At 36.1% G+C, this 18,605-nt stretch overlaps 2 protein-coding genes across 2 annotated transcripts; both read left to right on the forward strand.

The window, feature by feature from the left end:
* The first annotated feature begins 42 nt into the window (after positions 1 to 42).
* On the forward strand, positions 43 to 15,698 carry LOC111196589 (uncharacterized). The gene is made up of 9 exons (XM_049464487.1): positions 43 to 78; positions 3,145 to 3,183; positions 3,488 to 3,620; positions 4,211 to 4,361; positions 4,574 to 4,683; positions 12,871 to 12,976; positions 13,346 to 13,451; positions 13,902 to 13,981; positions 15,204 to 15,698. The coding sequence occupies exons 2-9, from the start codon at positions 3,153 to 3,155 to the stop codon at positions 15,297 to 15,299; spliced, it is 813 nt and encodes a 270-aa protein (XP_049320444.1). The 5' UTR covers positions 43 to 78; positions 3,145 to 3,152; the 3' UTR covers positions 15,300 to 15,698.
* LOC125781182 (uncharacterized) lies at positions 7,270 to 10,324 on the forward strand. Its single transcript, XM_049464486.1, has 3 exons — positions 7,270 to 9,483; positions 9,581 to 9,932; positions 10,236 to 10,324. Exons 1-2 carry the CDS (start codon positions 8,583 to 8,585, stop codon positions 9,703 to 9,705), a joined length of 1,026 nt encoding a protein of 341 aa, XP_049320443.1. The 5' UTR covers positions 7,270 to 8,582; the 3' UTR covers positions 9,706 to 9,932; positions 10,236 to 10,324.
* Positions 15,699 to 18,605: the final 2,907 nt, after the last annotated feature.

Below are 18,605 nucleotides of genomic sequence, written 5' to 3' on the forward strand. Positions count from 1 at the left end.
GGAGGGGCTTAAAAAGTCAAGGAGCCTGCGCAGAGAGAGACCCGCGCAAATCAAAAAGCCAGTCGAAAGGAACTTCAGGTACAGTATTAACTCTATAAAACCCTTTTTGTGGAATAAAACGTGCACAAAACGATAGAAAATATTAAAAATATATCTGGATAAATCGATTTATATCAGTTTAATCTGTTTAAGGAACTTAAGGTACAGTATTGACTCTATAAAACCCTTTTTGTGGAATAAAACGTGCACGAAACGCTAGAAAATATTCGAAATATATCTGGATAAATCGATTTATATCAGTTTAATCTGTTTAAGGAACTTAAGGTACAGTATTGACTCTATAAAACCCTTTTTGTGGAATAAAACGTGCACGAAACGCTAGAAAATATTCGAAATATATCTGGATAAATCGGTTTATATCAGTTTAATGTGATTTATATATATCTGGTATCCAAATACCTGGATGCTGTGGCAGGTATTTCATGTCAGTGCAGTTTAATGTGATTTATATATATCTGGTATCCAAATACCTGGATGTTGTGGCGGGTATTTCATGTCAGTGCAGTTTAATGTGATTTATATATATCTGGTATCCAAATACCTGGATGTTGTGGCAGGTATTTCATGTCAGTGCAGTTTAATCTGATTTATATAAATCTGGTATCCAAATACCTGGATGTTGTGGCGGGTATTTCATGTCAGTGCAGTTTAATCTGATTTATATTTATCTGGTATCCAAATACCTGGATGTTGTGGCGGGTATTTCATGTCAATGCAGTTTAATGTGATTTATATAAATCTGGTATCCAAATACCTGGATGTTGTGGCAGGTATTTCATGTCAGTGCAGTTTAATCTGATTTATATTTATCTGGTATCCAAATACCTGGATGTTGTGGCGGGTATTTCATGTCAGTGCAGTTTAATGTGATTTATATTTATCTGGTATCCAAATACCTGGATGTTGTGGCGGGTATTTCATGTCAGTGCAGTTTAATCTGATTTATATTTATCTGGTATCCAAATACCTGGATGTTGTGGCGGGTATTTCATGTCAATGCAGTTTAATCTGATTTATATTTATCTGGTATCCAAATACCTGGATGTTGTGGCAGGTATTTCATGTCAATGCAGTTTAATGTGATTTATATTTATCTGGTATCCAAATACCTGGATGTTGTGGCGGGTATTTCATGTCAGTGCAGTTTAATCTGATTTATATTTATCTGGTATCCAAATACCTGGATGTTGTGGCGGGTATTTCATGTCAATGCAGTTTAATCTGATTTATATTTATCTGGTATCCAAATACCTGGATGTTGTGGCAGGTATTTCATGTCAATGCAGTTTAATGTGATTTATATATATCTGGTATCCAAATACCTGGATGTTGTGGCAGGTATTTCATGTCAATGCAGTTTAATGTGATTTATATATATCTGGTATCCAAATACCTGGATGTTGTGGCGGGTATTTCATGTCAGTGCAGTTTATATCTGTTTATATCTGTTTGGTATCCAAATACCTGGATGTTGTGGCGGGTATTTCATGTCAGTGCAGTTTAATGTGATTTATATATATCTGGTATCCAAATACCTGGATGTTGTGGCGGGTATTTCATGTCAATGCAGTTTAATGTGATTTATATAAATCTGGTATCCAAATACCTGGATGTTGTGGCGGGTATTTCATGTCAGTGCAGTTTAATGTGATTTATATATACCTGGTATCCAAATACCTGGATGTTGTGGCGGGTATTTCATGTCAGTGCAGTTTATATCTGTTTATATCTGTTTGGTATCCAAATACCTGGATGTTGTGGCAGGTATTTCATGTCAATGCAGTTTAATGTGATTTATATATACCTGGTATCCAAATACCTGGATGTTGTGGCGGGTATTTCATGTCAATGCAGTTTAATGTGATTTATATAAATCTGGTATCCAAATACCTGGATGTTGTGGCGGGTATTTCATGTCAATGCAGTTTAATGTGATTTATATATATCTGGTATCCAAATACCTGGATGTTGTGGCGGGTATTTCATGTCAGTGCAGTTTAATGTGATTTATATTTATCTGGTATCCAAATACCTGGATGTTGTGGCGGGTATTTCATGTCAATGCAGTTTAATGTGATTTATATATATCTGGTATCCAAATACCTGGATGTTGTGGCGGGTATTTCATGTCAGTGCAGTTTATATCTGTTTAATCTGATTTATATAAATCTGGTATCCAAATACCTGGATGTTGTGGCGGGTATTTCATGTCAGTGCAGTTTAATCTGATTTATATTTATCTGGTATCCAAATACCTGGATGTTGTGGCAGGTATTTCATGTCAATGCAGTTTAATGTGATTTATATTTATCTGGTATCCAAATACCTGGATGTTGTGGCAGGTATTTCATGTCAATGCAGTTTAATGTGATTTATATATATCTGGTATCCAAATACCTGGATGTTGTGGCGGGTATTTCATGTCAGTGCAGTTTAATGTGATTTATATAAATCTGGTATCCAAATACCTGGATGTTGTGGCGGGTATTTCATGTCAGTGCAGTTTAATGTGATTTATATATACCTGGTATCCAAATACCTGGATGTTGTGGCGGGTATTTCATGTCAATGCAGTTTAATGTGATTTATATAAATCTGGTATCCAAATACCTGGATGTTGTGGCGGGTATTTCATGTCAATGCAGTTTAATGTGATTTATATATATCTGGTATCCAAATACCTGGATGTTGTGGCAGGTATTTCATGTCAGTGCAGTTTAATGTGATTTATATATATCTGGTATCCAAATACCTGGATGATGTGGCGGGTATTTCATGTCAGTGCAGTTTAATCTGATTTATATAAATCTGGTATCCAAATACCTGGCAATGGGGTTCCATGGTAGCAGCATCCAAATGTTAGATCACTAAGCAAAATGCAGGGGAGTGGATATGTTTGGCAATATAGTGTGTATGAATTTGCTGCAGTTTTTTAAAAAGGTTGTTATATGAGTGATTTTAGTGAAATGAAATTTATTTTCAGATATTTACAAATTAGAATGGTGTGGTCATATATGTGTGTTATTTTTGTATTTTTTTTCCACAACTTTCTTATTTACCTTTAACATTTTCCTCTTATATTAGGCAGTTACATGATGGCTGAGCAAGGCAGTGTTGATTTAGGTAAGGATTTAATCCCTGCGATATTTTTTTGTTCTCTTTCTGGTGACCCACATTATTGCATTGCACACTTGAATGATTTAATGAATGTCCCAGTAATCAGTTGATTTTACTGTTTGTTGCTTCTTTGTTGTTTCTTTTATTTTAATCTTAATGACATCTATTTGCATGATGTACAAAACAGTAAATTTAGATCATTAGCTCTTTTGGGTGTGTTGGTGATTTTTGTATCGTGAATTGTAGAATTTGTTGGTCATGTTCAACATTCTCTTCAATAAAATTTATTATTTGTTTTTTGATTGTGCAGACTGGCTTCCGGCCTGTTTTACGGTTCTCACAAAAACCGACACACACATCGCAGGATTTGTGTCAACCGAACAAGAGCTGGAAACTGTTTTGGAGTGCCATAAGCGGGCAACCATGACCTCTTTCAATATCTGGTAAGAATTTAGTTGTGTTGTGCATTGTGTTGTTTTTAATTTTCCAAAGGGAAAGGGAAGCCAACTATTTTGCTTACATATTTTTCAAATTTTCAATCAAATGTCTTATAAATATCGTTCAACATTACTCTTTATGATTGTCTGAGCTGACATTAGAACTGAGCAAAGGTGTAGTTGTAAATCTAATTTCTAACATTCTGTATGGCTAAAGTGAAAAACAAAAATGGCAGTTGTAAGGAATGACCTGTTAATCATTATTACATGTTCTATAAGTGTGCATCATAGATGACACCACTTTTCATTATATTTTTTCCTTTCATTAAACATTTAAAAACTATTGCTTTTCAAAACTTATATAAAGCACCACCTCAATATTTAAAGTTACCAGTTTGTCAGTCTTTTTAAGAATATATTTCTCAAGGGTAAATAAAAACAAACACTGATTTATCTAGGTAGTTTAGCTTGTATAGATACCTTACATTTTATGAAATGTAAAATTTGTTTGCAAATTAGTAATTGTGCTTGCTTAAACTTTTGCACAGAAATGTCAGGACTTAAAAGTAAAAACATTTTGTCTCTCATATTTCCAGGTCCAATGACAGGAAAAAAAAGGAAAAATCTCCACATAGAATTCTTTGGCAGGTGGAGGATTTTTCAAACAATGTGCCATTAATAGTGACAAATCGCTTGATTTACTCCTGTCAACATGGCAAAGGAAGAAATCGAAAGACATCTGAAGAAGTAAGTTATTTTACTCATCTCTGTTTTTTTTGCTTTGACTTAGACAATTATCATAATTGTTTATGTCCTCACTTTTGATAATTTACAGTGTATATCTGATTTATTGTTAAAATGGTAATTGTTAAACAAGTGACTTATAGGAGTAGATGCCAGTATTATGGTGGCCATTTCAAATCATGTCTGTTACATAATTTGTTTTTGTTTTGGTACAGCTTTGTACAGGAGAAGAGCATGCCTATACAGGCAAACGGAAACGACTACAGATTCAGACAACAAAGAAGAAGAACTGTCCAGCAAAACTTTTTGTTCGCCACATAACAAGGTATGTTTTTGGGATATTCTTTTATTTATACAGTCACTTTTTAAGTTGGCTTTTCAAACACACAAACAAGCTCCACATCACACACATGCCTGACTTTAATATGTTAGCAACCACCTGGGAGACCATTATAACTACTTAGCAACATTAGCAACCAATAGCCTAGCAACCATTTAGCAACCACCTGAGATATAACAACTGCCCATGGATGCTAGGATACCATAGCACACATCTGGTGACACTGTAGCAATACCCAACAACCACCTGGGATATCATAGAAACCTACTACTATGCAACAATGCAAGCATGCCCAGGCACGGATTGTGCTTCTTGTTGACCAGATTGACTAACAATCATTTATGAGTCAATATTGCATATATGGACAGGAATAAAAAAAAGTGAAAATCCGCTGTGTTTAATGTGGGTGCTGTGAAAAAATACCTTAAAGTATTTTTCTATAATCAAAAATAATAATCAGCTTAAAGAAATATTTTATGTACCATGGAAAGATGCTTTAAAGCTTTATTTAGTGTGCTCTAAAGCTTCTTACTATAATCCCAATACTAAACAAGGGACTAAAGATAATCAAATGCATTTTGAATAAAGGTGTGAACCTATGGAAGGCAACATGACTTGACATGTCTAGTTTTAAATAAAGATGAGCTTAAATGTATGGATAGCAAAGAATAAGGAATAAAGGAAATAAGAGTGGTCAGGGACCACAATTTGCTGTGGGTGTGACCACGTCAGTCTAGTTAGGTTTTGCAGCTTCTGAGAAGTAACGGCACCGTAAATACAGAAGTTCTATTAGGAATATAGAGCGATCCTATGTCTTGTTTTTTTTTGAGAGAGAGAGAAAATGAATCTAGTGAGATTAGAGATACTTATCTCCGTCAGGTGACGGCTACCAGAGAGTAAAATAGGTACGGCTTGCCCGGCTGATCAGAGATCAGAAGTATCTAACTCTGTCAGCAAAAAGACACGCAGGAAATTCTCTAGTTCACCTAGGAGGGTTCTTGACAAGATACCGTGTAATGTACATATTGTCCTGTAAATATTGACGAGGAGAAAAAGAGACCTGTAAATACTGACTAGGATAAGAAGAGAAATTATCTCAGGAGCATTGCTTGAATGTGCTTCTGCTTGCTCACATAGTGTGTAGTTGACGACTTCCGTACCAAAAAGACTGTGTGCGAGTGTGAGTCTGATCAGTGAATGTGCGTAGTTTGAAGGAGTTGCAGTCTCTTAGACAGCTGTGGATGACCTAAGTTCTGAGAGCTGAGTTTGAAAGAGAGGAAGTGTTTGGTAGCCCCACTGCGGTGGGTGAACGCTGTAGTATCATAAGTAGACAAAACTAGTCCAGCCCGCGAGTCCGGTGGGGAGTCGAGTTCATTGTTTTACATTTTTAATTCCATTTTTGCAATTTTATGATTTTTTTTTTACTGCCTTTAAGTGTATTTTTCACTTTTTTATTTTATTTGAAACTTTAAACTTTACCATTTTTGAGGACATTTCTTGTTTGAGTTTTTGGGCATAATAAACAGACCATTGTTACTTTGAAATTTTAGTGCCTAAATCAGTTCACCAAAACAATATAACCAAGTAAAGCACGACAGAGTGAGTAAGTGGTAACCAGTATTGTGTTTTACAATAGTATACAATTGTGACAACAATGGAGGGAGAATTTAACAGGGAGAGCAGTGATGATGGTTGGGAAAATGAAAAAGAATATGTAACATTAGAGAGTCAGATTATTCATGTGATGGTCATTGCGTCAGCTGGACAAACAGGTAAGAAGGTGTAAAAGAAGGTTTGTGACCTGAAAGATAAACTGTTGACAGAGGAAAACAGGAGAATAAAGCATGTACGTGGGTGTCCACGAGAAAGCAGATAGAAAATTTATTAAAGGGGTTATGGGATGGTTAGCAGGACAGAGCAACCAAAATGGGAAGGGAGAATTGAGGGCAAGGCTTAATTCTGGAGGAATGAGGGTACAAGCCAGACATAAGGTGTTAAGTTGGCCACTTTAATATGGAATCAGTGGAGAAGGGCTAAAGCAGAACAGGAAATGGCCCAGAAGAAACTAGAGAGGGCTGGGGTTCTAGCAAAAGGTAGATGGAAGGGGACAGTTCATAAACAGGTCTATAAAAATAATCCAGCTTCTGTCCGCATTTACTGACTGGTTTATTTGTGTGTGGTTTAAAACTGAGTTTATCATACCGCCATATGCCAAGGTAATATATTTAGTGACACTGTCAATGGTGGATCTTAGTATTTAGAGATCTGGAAAACAGCATGAAGTTTTCATGGCATTTAAAACTAGTTTGTGCTTATACAATGGGAGCTGTGAGGTGAACGTGACCCTGAGTGGCAGAGAAGCATTACTGCTGTTCTGGGACCAGTGCATATGAACTAGGAGACAACAAGCTATCTGAGTGAAGTGCTAGGAACCTTTACTCTTTCCTAATGTATATATTAATTTATGTTAACTTTTATATATCTGTAATGCTGAAACTTTTTTTCCAATAAACTTTAATATTTTAAATTCTAAACTTCACTGACTCAATGGTCATCTTTTCATGTTCTGGGATTTTTCACATTATTTTTTCATATAGTTTTATTTTACATGCTGTGGTAAATTACCCTACAATGATAATAAATAAAAATATATAATGAATGAACGATGGGTCTGAAGAGTTCCAGGAAGGGAAGAGAAGGAGTTGAGAAAAGCAGAGGGACAAATGGGAAGCGCAGCTCAGGGAAGAGTGAGCAGAGTAGTACGAAGAAAGAAGCAGACGAATATGTCTTCTGGACAACTGTATGGTTTAATTTTCCTTTGATGTATTATCATTTTTTGGCTGGCATTATTTACTCTACTATTTTATCGGAAAGTCAATGTCTTGAAGTGAATAAATCAGAAGGAGTCAAGGGTGGTTTAGTTTAATTGCTTTTTTGCTTTTACAGGAAGTAGGACATATTAGTCTTCGCTGGAATTGGTAAGTATCAACAATAGCCCTATTCTGAGATGGGGTAGCTGGAGTACTTTGCTCGTTTTGGGTGTGATTTTGGTTACTTAAGTGGGGGCAATTTGTATTACATGTTTATTGACCAGTTGTAATCCATTGACCACTCATGAACACCAACCAGGCTCTAGGCCCAGCAGAGAAGTATACCGCTTCAGACGACAACCAAAATGTATGAAGAAATTTGGGGGAATAGAACTGAATTATGTTAAAAGGAGCACAATGACATTCTTATTTGGTCTGTCGCAAAATTCACTCATGAATATAGATGCCATAAGCATTGTAAGGGACTTCCTAACTAATATAAACTAGCAGACCAGGTAGCAGCAGGATTCAAAAACATTCCAATTATTGCAGCCCTATTCCCAAACAAAAATGTGAATCGAATTTACTTTGTACAGTATAATGTGCTAAGGCTGACTAACATTACCATGGATGCGGTTGAAGGCCTTAGGGATTGATTAGGTCCTACTAATGGCAGTGCAAAATAGGATGGTATTGGATACGGTTTTGGCAGAAAAAGGGGAGGGGTCTGCGGATGTGTAGGCTGCGCTAGGGAGGTTCAGAAGTTGAGAGACAGTTGTCTTTATAAGACGAATGATTCAGTAAGACAGTATGTTGAGAGAAGATGGCTTAGCATACAAGAGGTAATGGTAAAAACAGTTTTGAAGTGTCCTTTTCTTCAGTGGTTTAATGTTAGACTCTTAAGTTTGTCTAGGTCTAGTGTCAGGGTTTGTACATTAGTTTGTTAGTGTTAATTAAATTTGTATTGTTTTGTTTTATTATGTAGGTTTTAATATTTTTCACTATGTTTGGTGTAGAGCATTTGCTCCACATGGATTCAGCGTATCTGTAACAACAAACAATGGCATTGAAGCCATGAACAACTCACTGAAGAGCTTTTATTTGAAGCTTTCAAATACCGGAACAGTTTCCTCATTGGCTGAAACAGTTGTATGTGATTTTGTTCCAGAACATCTCCTGTCTTATGCAAAACTCAACTATTCCTATACCAGTGATTACAAAGCATACAGCAGTTATGTCCCTGATTTTTTGAGGAACCGTCCCAAAGATTTTGTCAAACACTGTCTTAAAGCTATTGAAGCAGCTTCTTGGTATGGAAAAGAACAAATTCGTAACCTTGGGAAAGGATGCTTTCAGATTAAGAGTGAGCAGTCAGCTCAGTGGTATTGTGTGGATCTGGGAGATGACCAGAGATTTCCATCTTGTGAGTGTCCCTCCTTCCAGTTAACATTTCTGCCCTGCAAACATCTGTTTGCCATTTTTAATAATTCAGAATATACATGGACCATGTTGAGTTCCAAGTACACAAACAGTCCATATGTGACATTAGATGTGGATGCTGTGTTAAGTGAAACCCAGAATGGCCAAGCAGAGAATGCAGTGGATGAAGACACAGATTGTATCTCTTTATTTTCCACCAAGGAACACTCCATTCAAAAGACATACCCGAGGTGTACTGAAAATAATCCAAGCAATGCCTGTGTTAACAGTGCTCAGCAATTCCTGCGAGAAAAGCTGAAGATTCTTCAGGATGTTTCATACCTCTGCAGAGATACAAAAGCATTGAGTGACGCTGCTGCAGTTGTACATAGTTTGGCAGACAACTTGAAAAGTTATATCCCAAAAGAAAACAGCCTACCACTCATCAGCACAACACAAGAGACTGCAAAGCAAAAACTACGCAAATTACCAAAACAGCGCAAAAAGATACAGAGTCAAGCTAGAAAAACAAGATTTGGAAACAACTACAGATGTGGTATGTGTTTTGTGTGTGTGTGTGTGTGTGTGAGAGAGAGACAGAGAGAGAGAAATAAATATATAATTTCAATGAAGTAAACATGGTTTGTTTCTAGGAAAAAGTGCTGATCAGCCAGCTGCAGAGATAGACTGCATTGTAATCCATGAAACAAGTAGGATATATACATATACACACACTATATTGACAAAAGTATCTGGTTGCCTGCATTGTGTTTGGTGATGTTAGGCATGGATGGAGCTATTCTGCCAAGGAAACCCACTCCGCAAAGCTCTTTATACACTGTTCGAAATCGTTTCTACTTTTTTATATCACTGAAAGTTGTGTGTGTGTTTGAGTCATAAATATATAATTACAATAAATGTGTAAATACTGTTTGTTTCTAGGAAAAAGTGCTGTTCAGCCAGGTGAAAAGATTGAGAAAGCTTGCACGGTAACCCTTGAAACAGGTAAAACAAGTAGGATATATGGATTTCATGTTGAAATAATATTTAATAAAAATATGTACAGTGAGCAACATGTGTTTAGGAATAGTAACGTTCAGAGAAGTTTCAGAAATTATTTATGAATATTCTTTGTCAGTGTTTTTTTATGTATTACAGTTGAACTCAGATTTAAAATGTTTTTTGATTTTGCTAAAATTAATCTCAGTTGAAGCCATTTGTGGGACTGGTGATACACATTCTACATAAAATAAACATATTTGGATATCTTGTCCCAGCAGAAATAAACACTTCACCTCCTGTTTTAAGTACCATACAGCACCCCGTGTCCCAGCAGATGGAAGAACAGCACCCCGTGTCCCAGCAGATGGAAGTACAGCACCCCGTGTCCCAGCAGATGGAAGAACAGCACCCCGTGTCCCAGCAGATGGAAGAACAGCACCCCGTGTCCCAGCAGATGGAAGTACAGCACCCCGTGTCCCAGCAGATGGAAGAACAGCACCCCGTGTCCCAGCAGATGGAAGAACAGCACCCCGTGTCCCAGCAGATGGAAGAACAGCACCCCGTGTCCCAGCAGATGGAAGTACAGCACCCCGTGTCCCAGCAGATGGAAGAACAGCACCCCGTGTCCCAGCAGATGGAAGAACAGCACCCCGTGTCCCAGCAGATGGAAGTACAGCACCCCGTGTCCCAGCAGATGGAAGTACAGCACCCCGTGTCCCAGCAGATGGAAGTACAGCACCCCATGTCCCAGCAGATGGAAGTACAGCACCCCGTGTCCCAGCAGATGGAAGTACAGCACCCCGTGTCCCAGCAGATGGAAGTACAGCACCCTGTGTCCCAGCAGATGGAATTCAGAGCACCCTCTGTCCCAGCACAATGAATTCAGAGCACCCTCTGTCCCAGCATAATGAATTCAGAGCACCCTCTGTCCCAGCATAATGAATTCAGAGCACCCTCTGTCCCAGCATAATGAATTCAGAGCACCCTCTGTCCCAGCATAATGAATTCAGAGCACCCTCTGTCCCACCATGATGAATTCAGAGCACCCTCTGTCCCACCATGATGAATTCAGAGCACCCTCTGTCCCAGCATAATGAATTCAGAGCACCCTCTGTCCCAGCACAATGAATTCAGAGCACCCTCTGTCCCAGCACAATGAATTCAGAGCACCCTCTGTCCCAGCATAATGAAATCAGAGCACTTCCTTTCCCAGTAAATGGGAGCACATGATTGCCTGTCTTAGCAGATGGGAGCACAACACACACACACAAAAGAGTAAAGCACTATATGTTGTTGCAAGCATAGCATTTTCTATAACTGCAATAACATTTTATCTTATTTTTAACAGTTGAAAGAACAGCTCCTGAGGCCCATCACAGTGAGCTTGACAAAAGTAGGTTCTGTTTTAAATCATATATATTTATATACGTTTGTATGACCTACTTTGTTGCAAGATGCCATTGCTTTGCTAAAAAAATGAGTGATGTATCTAATTCTTTATGAATTTGTGTGAATTGTGTTCATTTTTGTTTTATTTTTTACACTTTTTACAGGCATTGAATCACTTTGGACTGTAAAAAATGCAGCTGTTCTGATGTCCAAAATTGGCCCATTTAAACTGTTTACTATGGACTTTGCACGTCTTGCACCCCATAGAGAATTAGAGAGTGAGGTAAAGTACTGTCATTATCAGTGTTTGTTTTGCTTTAGAGTTTTATTTAATATGTGTTTTCTTCTCTGTGTAAGTAAATTGTAATGATCTTTATCAGTAGTTCTAAGAAAATTACACACTTTTATTTGGGTAAAAATCTGTTACTTTCGCCACTTTTACACACAGACTACAAACAAATTCTTAGTATTAGATAGTATTGCTGGTAATTAATTCTTGTTAGTAAAACATTCCATGGTTATTGATTACACAAGATCAACATCACATAACCTTTATGTCCTACTTTAACAATCTGTAACCTACACTTAAGATCTGACTGTGTTACTAACATGAGGTCTCTTTGTGTCTGAAGGTTATAAATGCATATATTCACACTCTAGTCAGCAAATATAATAAGTCACATGAGAGCAAAGCCTACTTGATCGACAGTTTTGCCATGACGAATCTTTGGCAAGGATCTTGTAACATTCTGAGAAAGGTATAATAACTTAATTCCATGTTTTAAATTGTTTTGAATTTAGACAAATATTTGTTTATTAATCAATATTTTAATTCTTGCTTTTAGTTTGATCCAAGCCTATATGGAATCCTTCTTGGTGTCATAAATGACCGTCATCACTGGACTCTTGCTGTGAGTATCTGTAAGCATGCCTCTGAAGGATGTCTATATGACCTGGAATTGATTTTGAATCATAACATATTGTACTTTACATAAACCTTTTACTTTTTGATAAACACAAAGACTTTGTTTTAACGTTGACTTGTTTGGATGGTATGTGCTCATTCTCAGTCCACCAATAGACATGCCTCTGCCAAAACATTACTCTTGAAATTAGTTTATGACTAATGTAAAGTTTCAATGTTTTAGGTAATTTATCCATCCGAAAAAAGAAGTGTATTTTTGGATCCTCTCGGAGAATCAAAGACCAACGTGACGAAATGCTTGGAAACAACAAGGTAACAAATTACAAAACAAATATTTTACAGCACATACATGTACATAAAGCATGTGTTAATATATAATGGTACATTTTCTGAACAGGGCAATACTTCACACATTAAATAATACTCCATACATTAAAGGTGTTTATTAGGCTTGTTACCTTTTAATAAATGTTTTTAAGTGGTAATGCTATTAAAATTGAGTGTTACTTATTGTTAGCCCTGTAGTACTAAAAGCCCCAGAAACCCTGGCTATGCAACAATCTGCATGTAATCACTTTACCATTATCTAAGAAGTACAGTAATGCTTTAATGTTGCATGCTTTACAGAGCCTTTATGAGGAGTAAAGGCTGCAATGTATCAAGGTGGACATGTGGAACTGTGCCACATCCACTACAGAGGGACAGTACATCATGTGGTGTTTTTGTTTGCAAGGTAAGCACTCATTATGTACATGTGACAGATCCAAAATGTTAGTGAATTAGTTGATTTAAAGACACAAGAAACACAATTTTTGAATCATAACTTTAGTTTAAACTTAAAAAACAAGACCGAACTGGTGAATCTCTTATACTGCATTCTATTTTTTTTTCATTGTTGTGTGTAATACAATTTACGAACATAAGAGTTTACAAATTTTTAAACATGATTTTTATTCATTAAACACTTTCATTTTTCATCACACAAATAGTATACAAATAGCAAATAGTAACTGTAAATACATAAACGTATTTATTTAATTTATAGAATGTTCCTATACCAATATTAAACAATAGGTTACTCAAATGTGTTTTTTTTTTTCAGTTTGCAGAAGGCATGCTTGAAGGCGAGCATTTCCCATTTCTAAACACAGAAGATGCAGTCCGAAAAATCAGAAAGGAAATTGCAGTGAAACTCCTGCAGGAATCCGGTAACTGTAAAACAGTCACATGCTGTAAATTCTAAACAGTTTATGTCTCTGTGCTGCTATTTATAGTATGGTTAAGGTGACTTAATTATCAGAACACATTATTATACGCAATTAATGTGGAATTATATGTGTATGTTATATGTGATATGCATGCATCTTGTGCAAATATTTAGGCACAATTGTGTTGCCAGTGATGCTCAAATGTTTGAATAAGACTGTATTATTTCTATTTGTGTTATTTATGATTTTATTGCTGACTATCGCATAAAGATTTCTGTGTCCTTTGTCTAAATATGGTAGGGCTGTACTCGTCTTAGTTAATTGGGATTTGTCCATCCAGACCAACGATTTGACTATTTGTATTTCCCCACATAGTGTACTTATGATAAAAATGAGTGCTTACAGTGTTTCAGTGATCTGCATGCAAATATGATCTGTTCTGTTTTGTAGAAGATTTGTCTGATGTCTGCAGATTCTGTGGGGAAACCACTTCCCATCATGCTGTGGAAACTGATTTGCCTTCTAAATGGGTACAACTGAAGTTCTGTTTTAAAACATTTTGAAGTCATTAAGTTATACTATATATTTTGAGTTATTTGGCTGTCACAGAGTTTTATTGCTAAAATATGATGAGAACACTGATAAAATGTACCTACAGAGGTATGAAAAAGTTTGGCACCCCTGATCATTTTCATAACTTTCCTTTATAAATCATTGGTTGTTTAAATCAGCAATTTCAGTTAAATAAATAATATAGCAGACAAACACAGTAATATTTGAGAAGTGAAATGAGGATTATAGGATTTACAGAAAGTGCAATAATTAAAAATTTGGCAGGTGAATAAATTTGGGGCCCAACAGAAAAATTACATCACTATTTTTATAACATCCTCCTTTTGCAGAAATAACAGCCTCCAAACACTTCTTATAGCTTCCAATAAAAGTCTTGCTTCTTTTTACTAAACATCTCCAGTTCAGTCAGGTTTGATGATTTCTGATCATGAACAGCCCGCTTTAAATCACACCACAGATTTTCAATAATATTGGACTGAGATGATCTGCTCTAGTAGATTTTGAGCAGAGTTTAGTGTTTAGGGTCGTTGTCTTGTTGAAGTATCCAGCCCTGGTGCTTCAACTTCAACTTTCTCACTGATTCTTCAACATTGTTCTCAAGAATCTGCTGATATTGACTGGAATCCATGAGACTCTCAACTTTAACAAGATTCCCAGTACCTGGGCTGATCAAACCGCCCCACAGCATGATGAACCACCACCAGATTTTACTGTAGTGAGCTGTAAAGTGTTTGTGTTGGAATGCTGTGTTCTTTTTCCTGCATGCATAAATAACCGCCCTCCAAATAACTCAATTTTAGCTTCATCAGTCCACAGAACCTCATTCCAAAATGAAGCTGCTCATCCAAATGTGCTTTAGCATACCTGAAGCGACTCTGTTTGTGGCATGTGCTCAGAAAAGGCTTATTCTGCATTACCCTCCCATACAGCCTCTCCTTGTGACTATGACTGTTCTCACCATCCTTTACTTCTGCTTATCTAAGATTTTTCTTTGCCTGTCACTTCAGGCTAAAACTGTGCCTCTGAATTTCTAAAATATGATATATTTAACTGAAATTGCTGAACAACCAGTGATTTATAAAGGAAAATCATGAAAATTATTAGGGGTGTCCAAACTTTTACATCCACTGTATACGATCTGATATTGTATTAATTTTTTTTTTTTTTTACCTTATTCAGATTGCCTGCGATGGATGTGACAAGTGGTTCCACCAGTCTTGTGTAGGGAACCCACCCGAAGAGGAGGAGTTCTTTTGCCAGTTATGCAAACACTAAATTGCACTTCCTATACAGTGACTGAACTAATTAAAGTTGAGGTAGTTGGTCCCAGTAACCTCACAATTAATTAAATGTAGATCAGCTGAGTGCTGAGAGCTTTCGGTCATGTGTGTTTATAATGCACTCAGCTGATCTTCATTTTACTAACTGTGAGACTACTAGCACCAACTACCTTGAATACTTTCTGAATTAAAAGCTTGGCACCTTTTCACGAGCTGGAGGACCCTATTTTACTTCAGAGCTGAACCCCACTCACCACTGCCCAGCTTTGTGGCCCTTCATTAGCTGGGCTGTCTTGCTTACCTTTTTTTAATAAAATAAACAATGCAGTTTGCATATTGTATTGTATTGTATAATCTTGTAATCACTCTAAAGCTTGATTGACAAGGGCGGCACAGGGGATAGAGGGACCCTGCCAAGCGCTTTTTTTTTTAACACAGATTGCACATGACACAGCTGGGATTTAAATGAAAACATTTGCTATTTGGGATCATCAGTATAAACATCATCATACAGGTGATCTCAAATAGCAAATGTTTTAATTTAAATCCCAGCTGTGTCATGTGCAATCTGTGTTAAAAAAAATGCGCTTGGCAGGGTCCCTCTATCCCCTGTGCCGCCCTTGTCAATCAAGCTTTAGAGTGATTACAAGATTGTTAGTGACTAAAGAATGCTAGAAACTCTCATTTATGCACATCAGCTAAGCCTTCTCAGATTGTTGATGATGGTAATAATGATGTGTGATGGGGAGAAACATATTACATTTTAATTTGACAAAATTAAATTAAATGACTAAATTGGGGAGAAAAGATGTTTACACTCTTACATTGTTCCTTTTATCACGAGAAAGACACTGTTTTACACTTTTAAACATATTCACACTAAAAAGATGCTGATTATTTTTTTAAATGAAAGGGGTTGATTTTGTAAGTGAAGCTGCTGAGTTAGCTTAGGATAAAGGATTTGCATGCTGAAGTCCTCCTTTGTTTTACATTTTACATCTGGACGGGATATAAATAGTTATTTTTTTGTATTTGTACACAGTTAGTGGCTAAAAATATAGTAGTTTGACTAGTTACTCAGTTTTAGCACTGTTTAATAATTACTTTGCAAACTAGCTGCTGTTAGACACTGACAGTAGTGTGTTTGTTGTTTGCTGCTTGAGGATGGACAAATCTTGAAATGTGCCTAATATCAGAAACCAAATTTTAATTAATGGGTTAATGACTTGCCCTGTCTTCCCATGACCCTGATCCACTGTGTGCATGAATAGTTTCTTTTAAGTGTTTGGCTTTAAAATGTTGGAGCTAGTTGTTGTATATTGCTCCTTTTATAATTAAATGTAAATATTGGTTATAGATGCAAAAAACTGGGGAAAAAAATAAAATCATTAAGTTTTACATTTGATTTGGTCCTGCCTTCTTATTTTCAGTTTCATGATATTACTCTGTTGTTACCAATCTGTAATTTTGTAGTCTTGTTTGTTTGACCTCATAAGCTAATGATTAATTTGTTTATGATCTAAATCTAAATTTGTATTCACAAACACCTCAGGAGGTCTAGAAAACACTCAAATGTGATTTTGGCCAGTCTTGATCAAGTGACATATTTAATTTATTATCAAAGTAAAACAAAAAACAGTGCAGAAAACATGTTTTTTTATCAATAAACTATGCAGTAAAATGTGCAACTATTTTGAAGATTTAATTTATGTACCACGGGTGACCAGACTTGACATATAACTTTGTGCTGCGTAACTGAAAACTAAGCATGGAATAACATAAATGATGGACAATATTAAGGAGTATCTAGGAGTAGAAATATATTTAATTTTAAAAATATATTAGTGCATCTAAAAAAAAATATATATATATATATATCATTGAAGTTACTTTATTTTAGTTATTCAGTTTAAAATGTGAAACTCATATATAGATGATATAATTTGAATATTATATAAGACTTTTGGCAGTGTGGGCAGTGTGTCAAGTCTTGCTGGAAAATGAAATCTGCATCTCCATAAAAGTTGTCAGCAGAGGGACGCATGAAGTGCTGTAAGACTTTAGACTTGATAATAAAATAGTTCTGAAGTGAGACTCCAATTAATTATTTTTTAAACAGCATATTGTCCCTAGTTTTGGTGATGGTCTGTTCTTCACACTGTCATAACCTGAAAAACAAAACATCAAAGAAAGTATGTTAGACAAAGTAAAGCAAAAAAATAAATAATTCAATAATAAATAATTACTAATAATAATGTAACATTAAGTATTTGTGTTCAAACAGATGTAAGCAAATATAAACTGCACTGACATACCAGTGCCACAACATCCAGGTATTTGGATACCAGATAAATATAAATCAGATTAAACTGCACTGACATGAAATACCCGCCACAACATCCAGGTATTTGGATACCAGATTTATATAAATCAGATTAAACAGATATAAACAGATATAAACTGCATTGACATGAAATACCTGCCACAGCATCCAGGTATTTGGATACCAGATATATATAAATCACATTAAACTGCATTGACATGAAATACCTGCCACAGCATCCAGGTATTTGGATACCAGATATATATAAATCACATTAAACTGCATTGACATGAAATACCTGCCACAACATCCAGGTATTTGGATACCAGATTTATATAAATCACATTAAACTGCACTGACATGAAATACCCGCCACAACATCCAGGTATTTGGATACCAAACAGATATAAACAGATATAAACTGCACTGACATGAAATACCCGCCACAACATCCAGGTATTTGGATACCAGATTCATATAAATCAGATTAAACTGCACTGACATGAAATACCTGCCACAACATCCAGGTATTTGGATACCAAACAGATATAAACAGATATAAACTGCACTGACATGAAATACCCGCCACAGCATCCAGGTATTTGGATACCAGATAAATATAAATCAGATTAAACTGCACTGACATGAAATACCCGCCACAGCATCCAGGTATTTGGATACCAGATATATATAAATCACATTAAACTGCATTGACATGAAATACCTGCCACAACATCCAGGTATTTGGATACCAGATAAATATAAATCACATTAAACTGCATTGACATGAAATACCTGCCACAACATCCAGGTATTTGGATACCAGATAAATATAAATCACATTAAACTGCATTGACATGAAATACCTGCCACAACATCCAGGTATTTGGATACCAGATAAATATAAATCACATTAAACTGCACTGACATGAAATACCCGCCACAACATCCAGGTATTTGGATACCAGATATATATAA

Source organism: Astyanax mexicanus, chromosome 15 (assembly GCF_023375975.1).
Source record: "Astyanax mexicanus isolate ESR-SI-001 chromosome 15, AstMex3_surface, whole genome shotgun sequence".
NCBI classification, from domain to species: Eukaryota; Metazoa; Chordata; class Actinopteri; order Characiformes; family Acestrorhamphidae; genus Astyanax; species Astyanax mexicanus.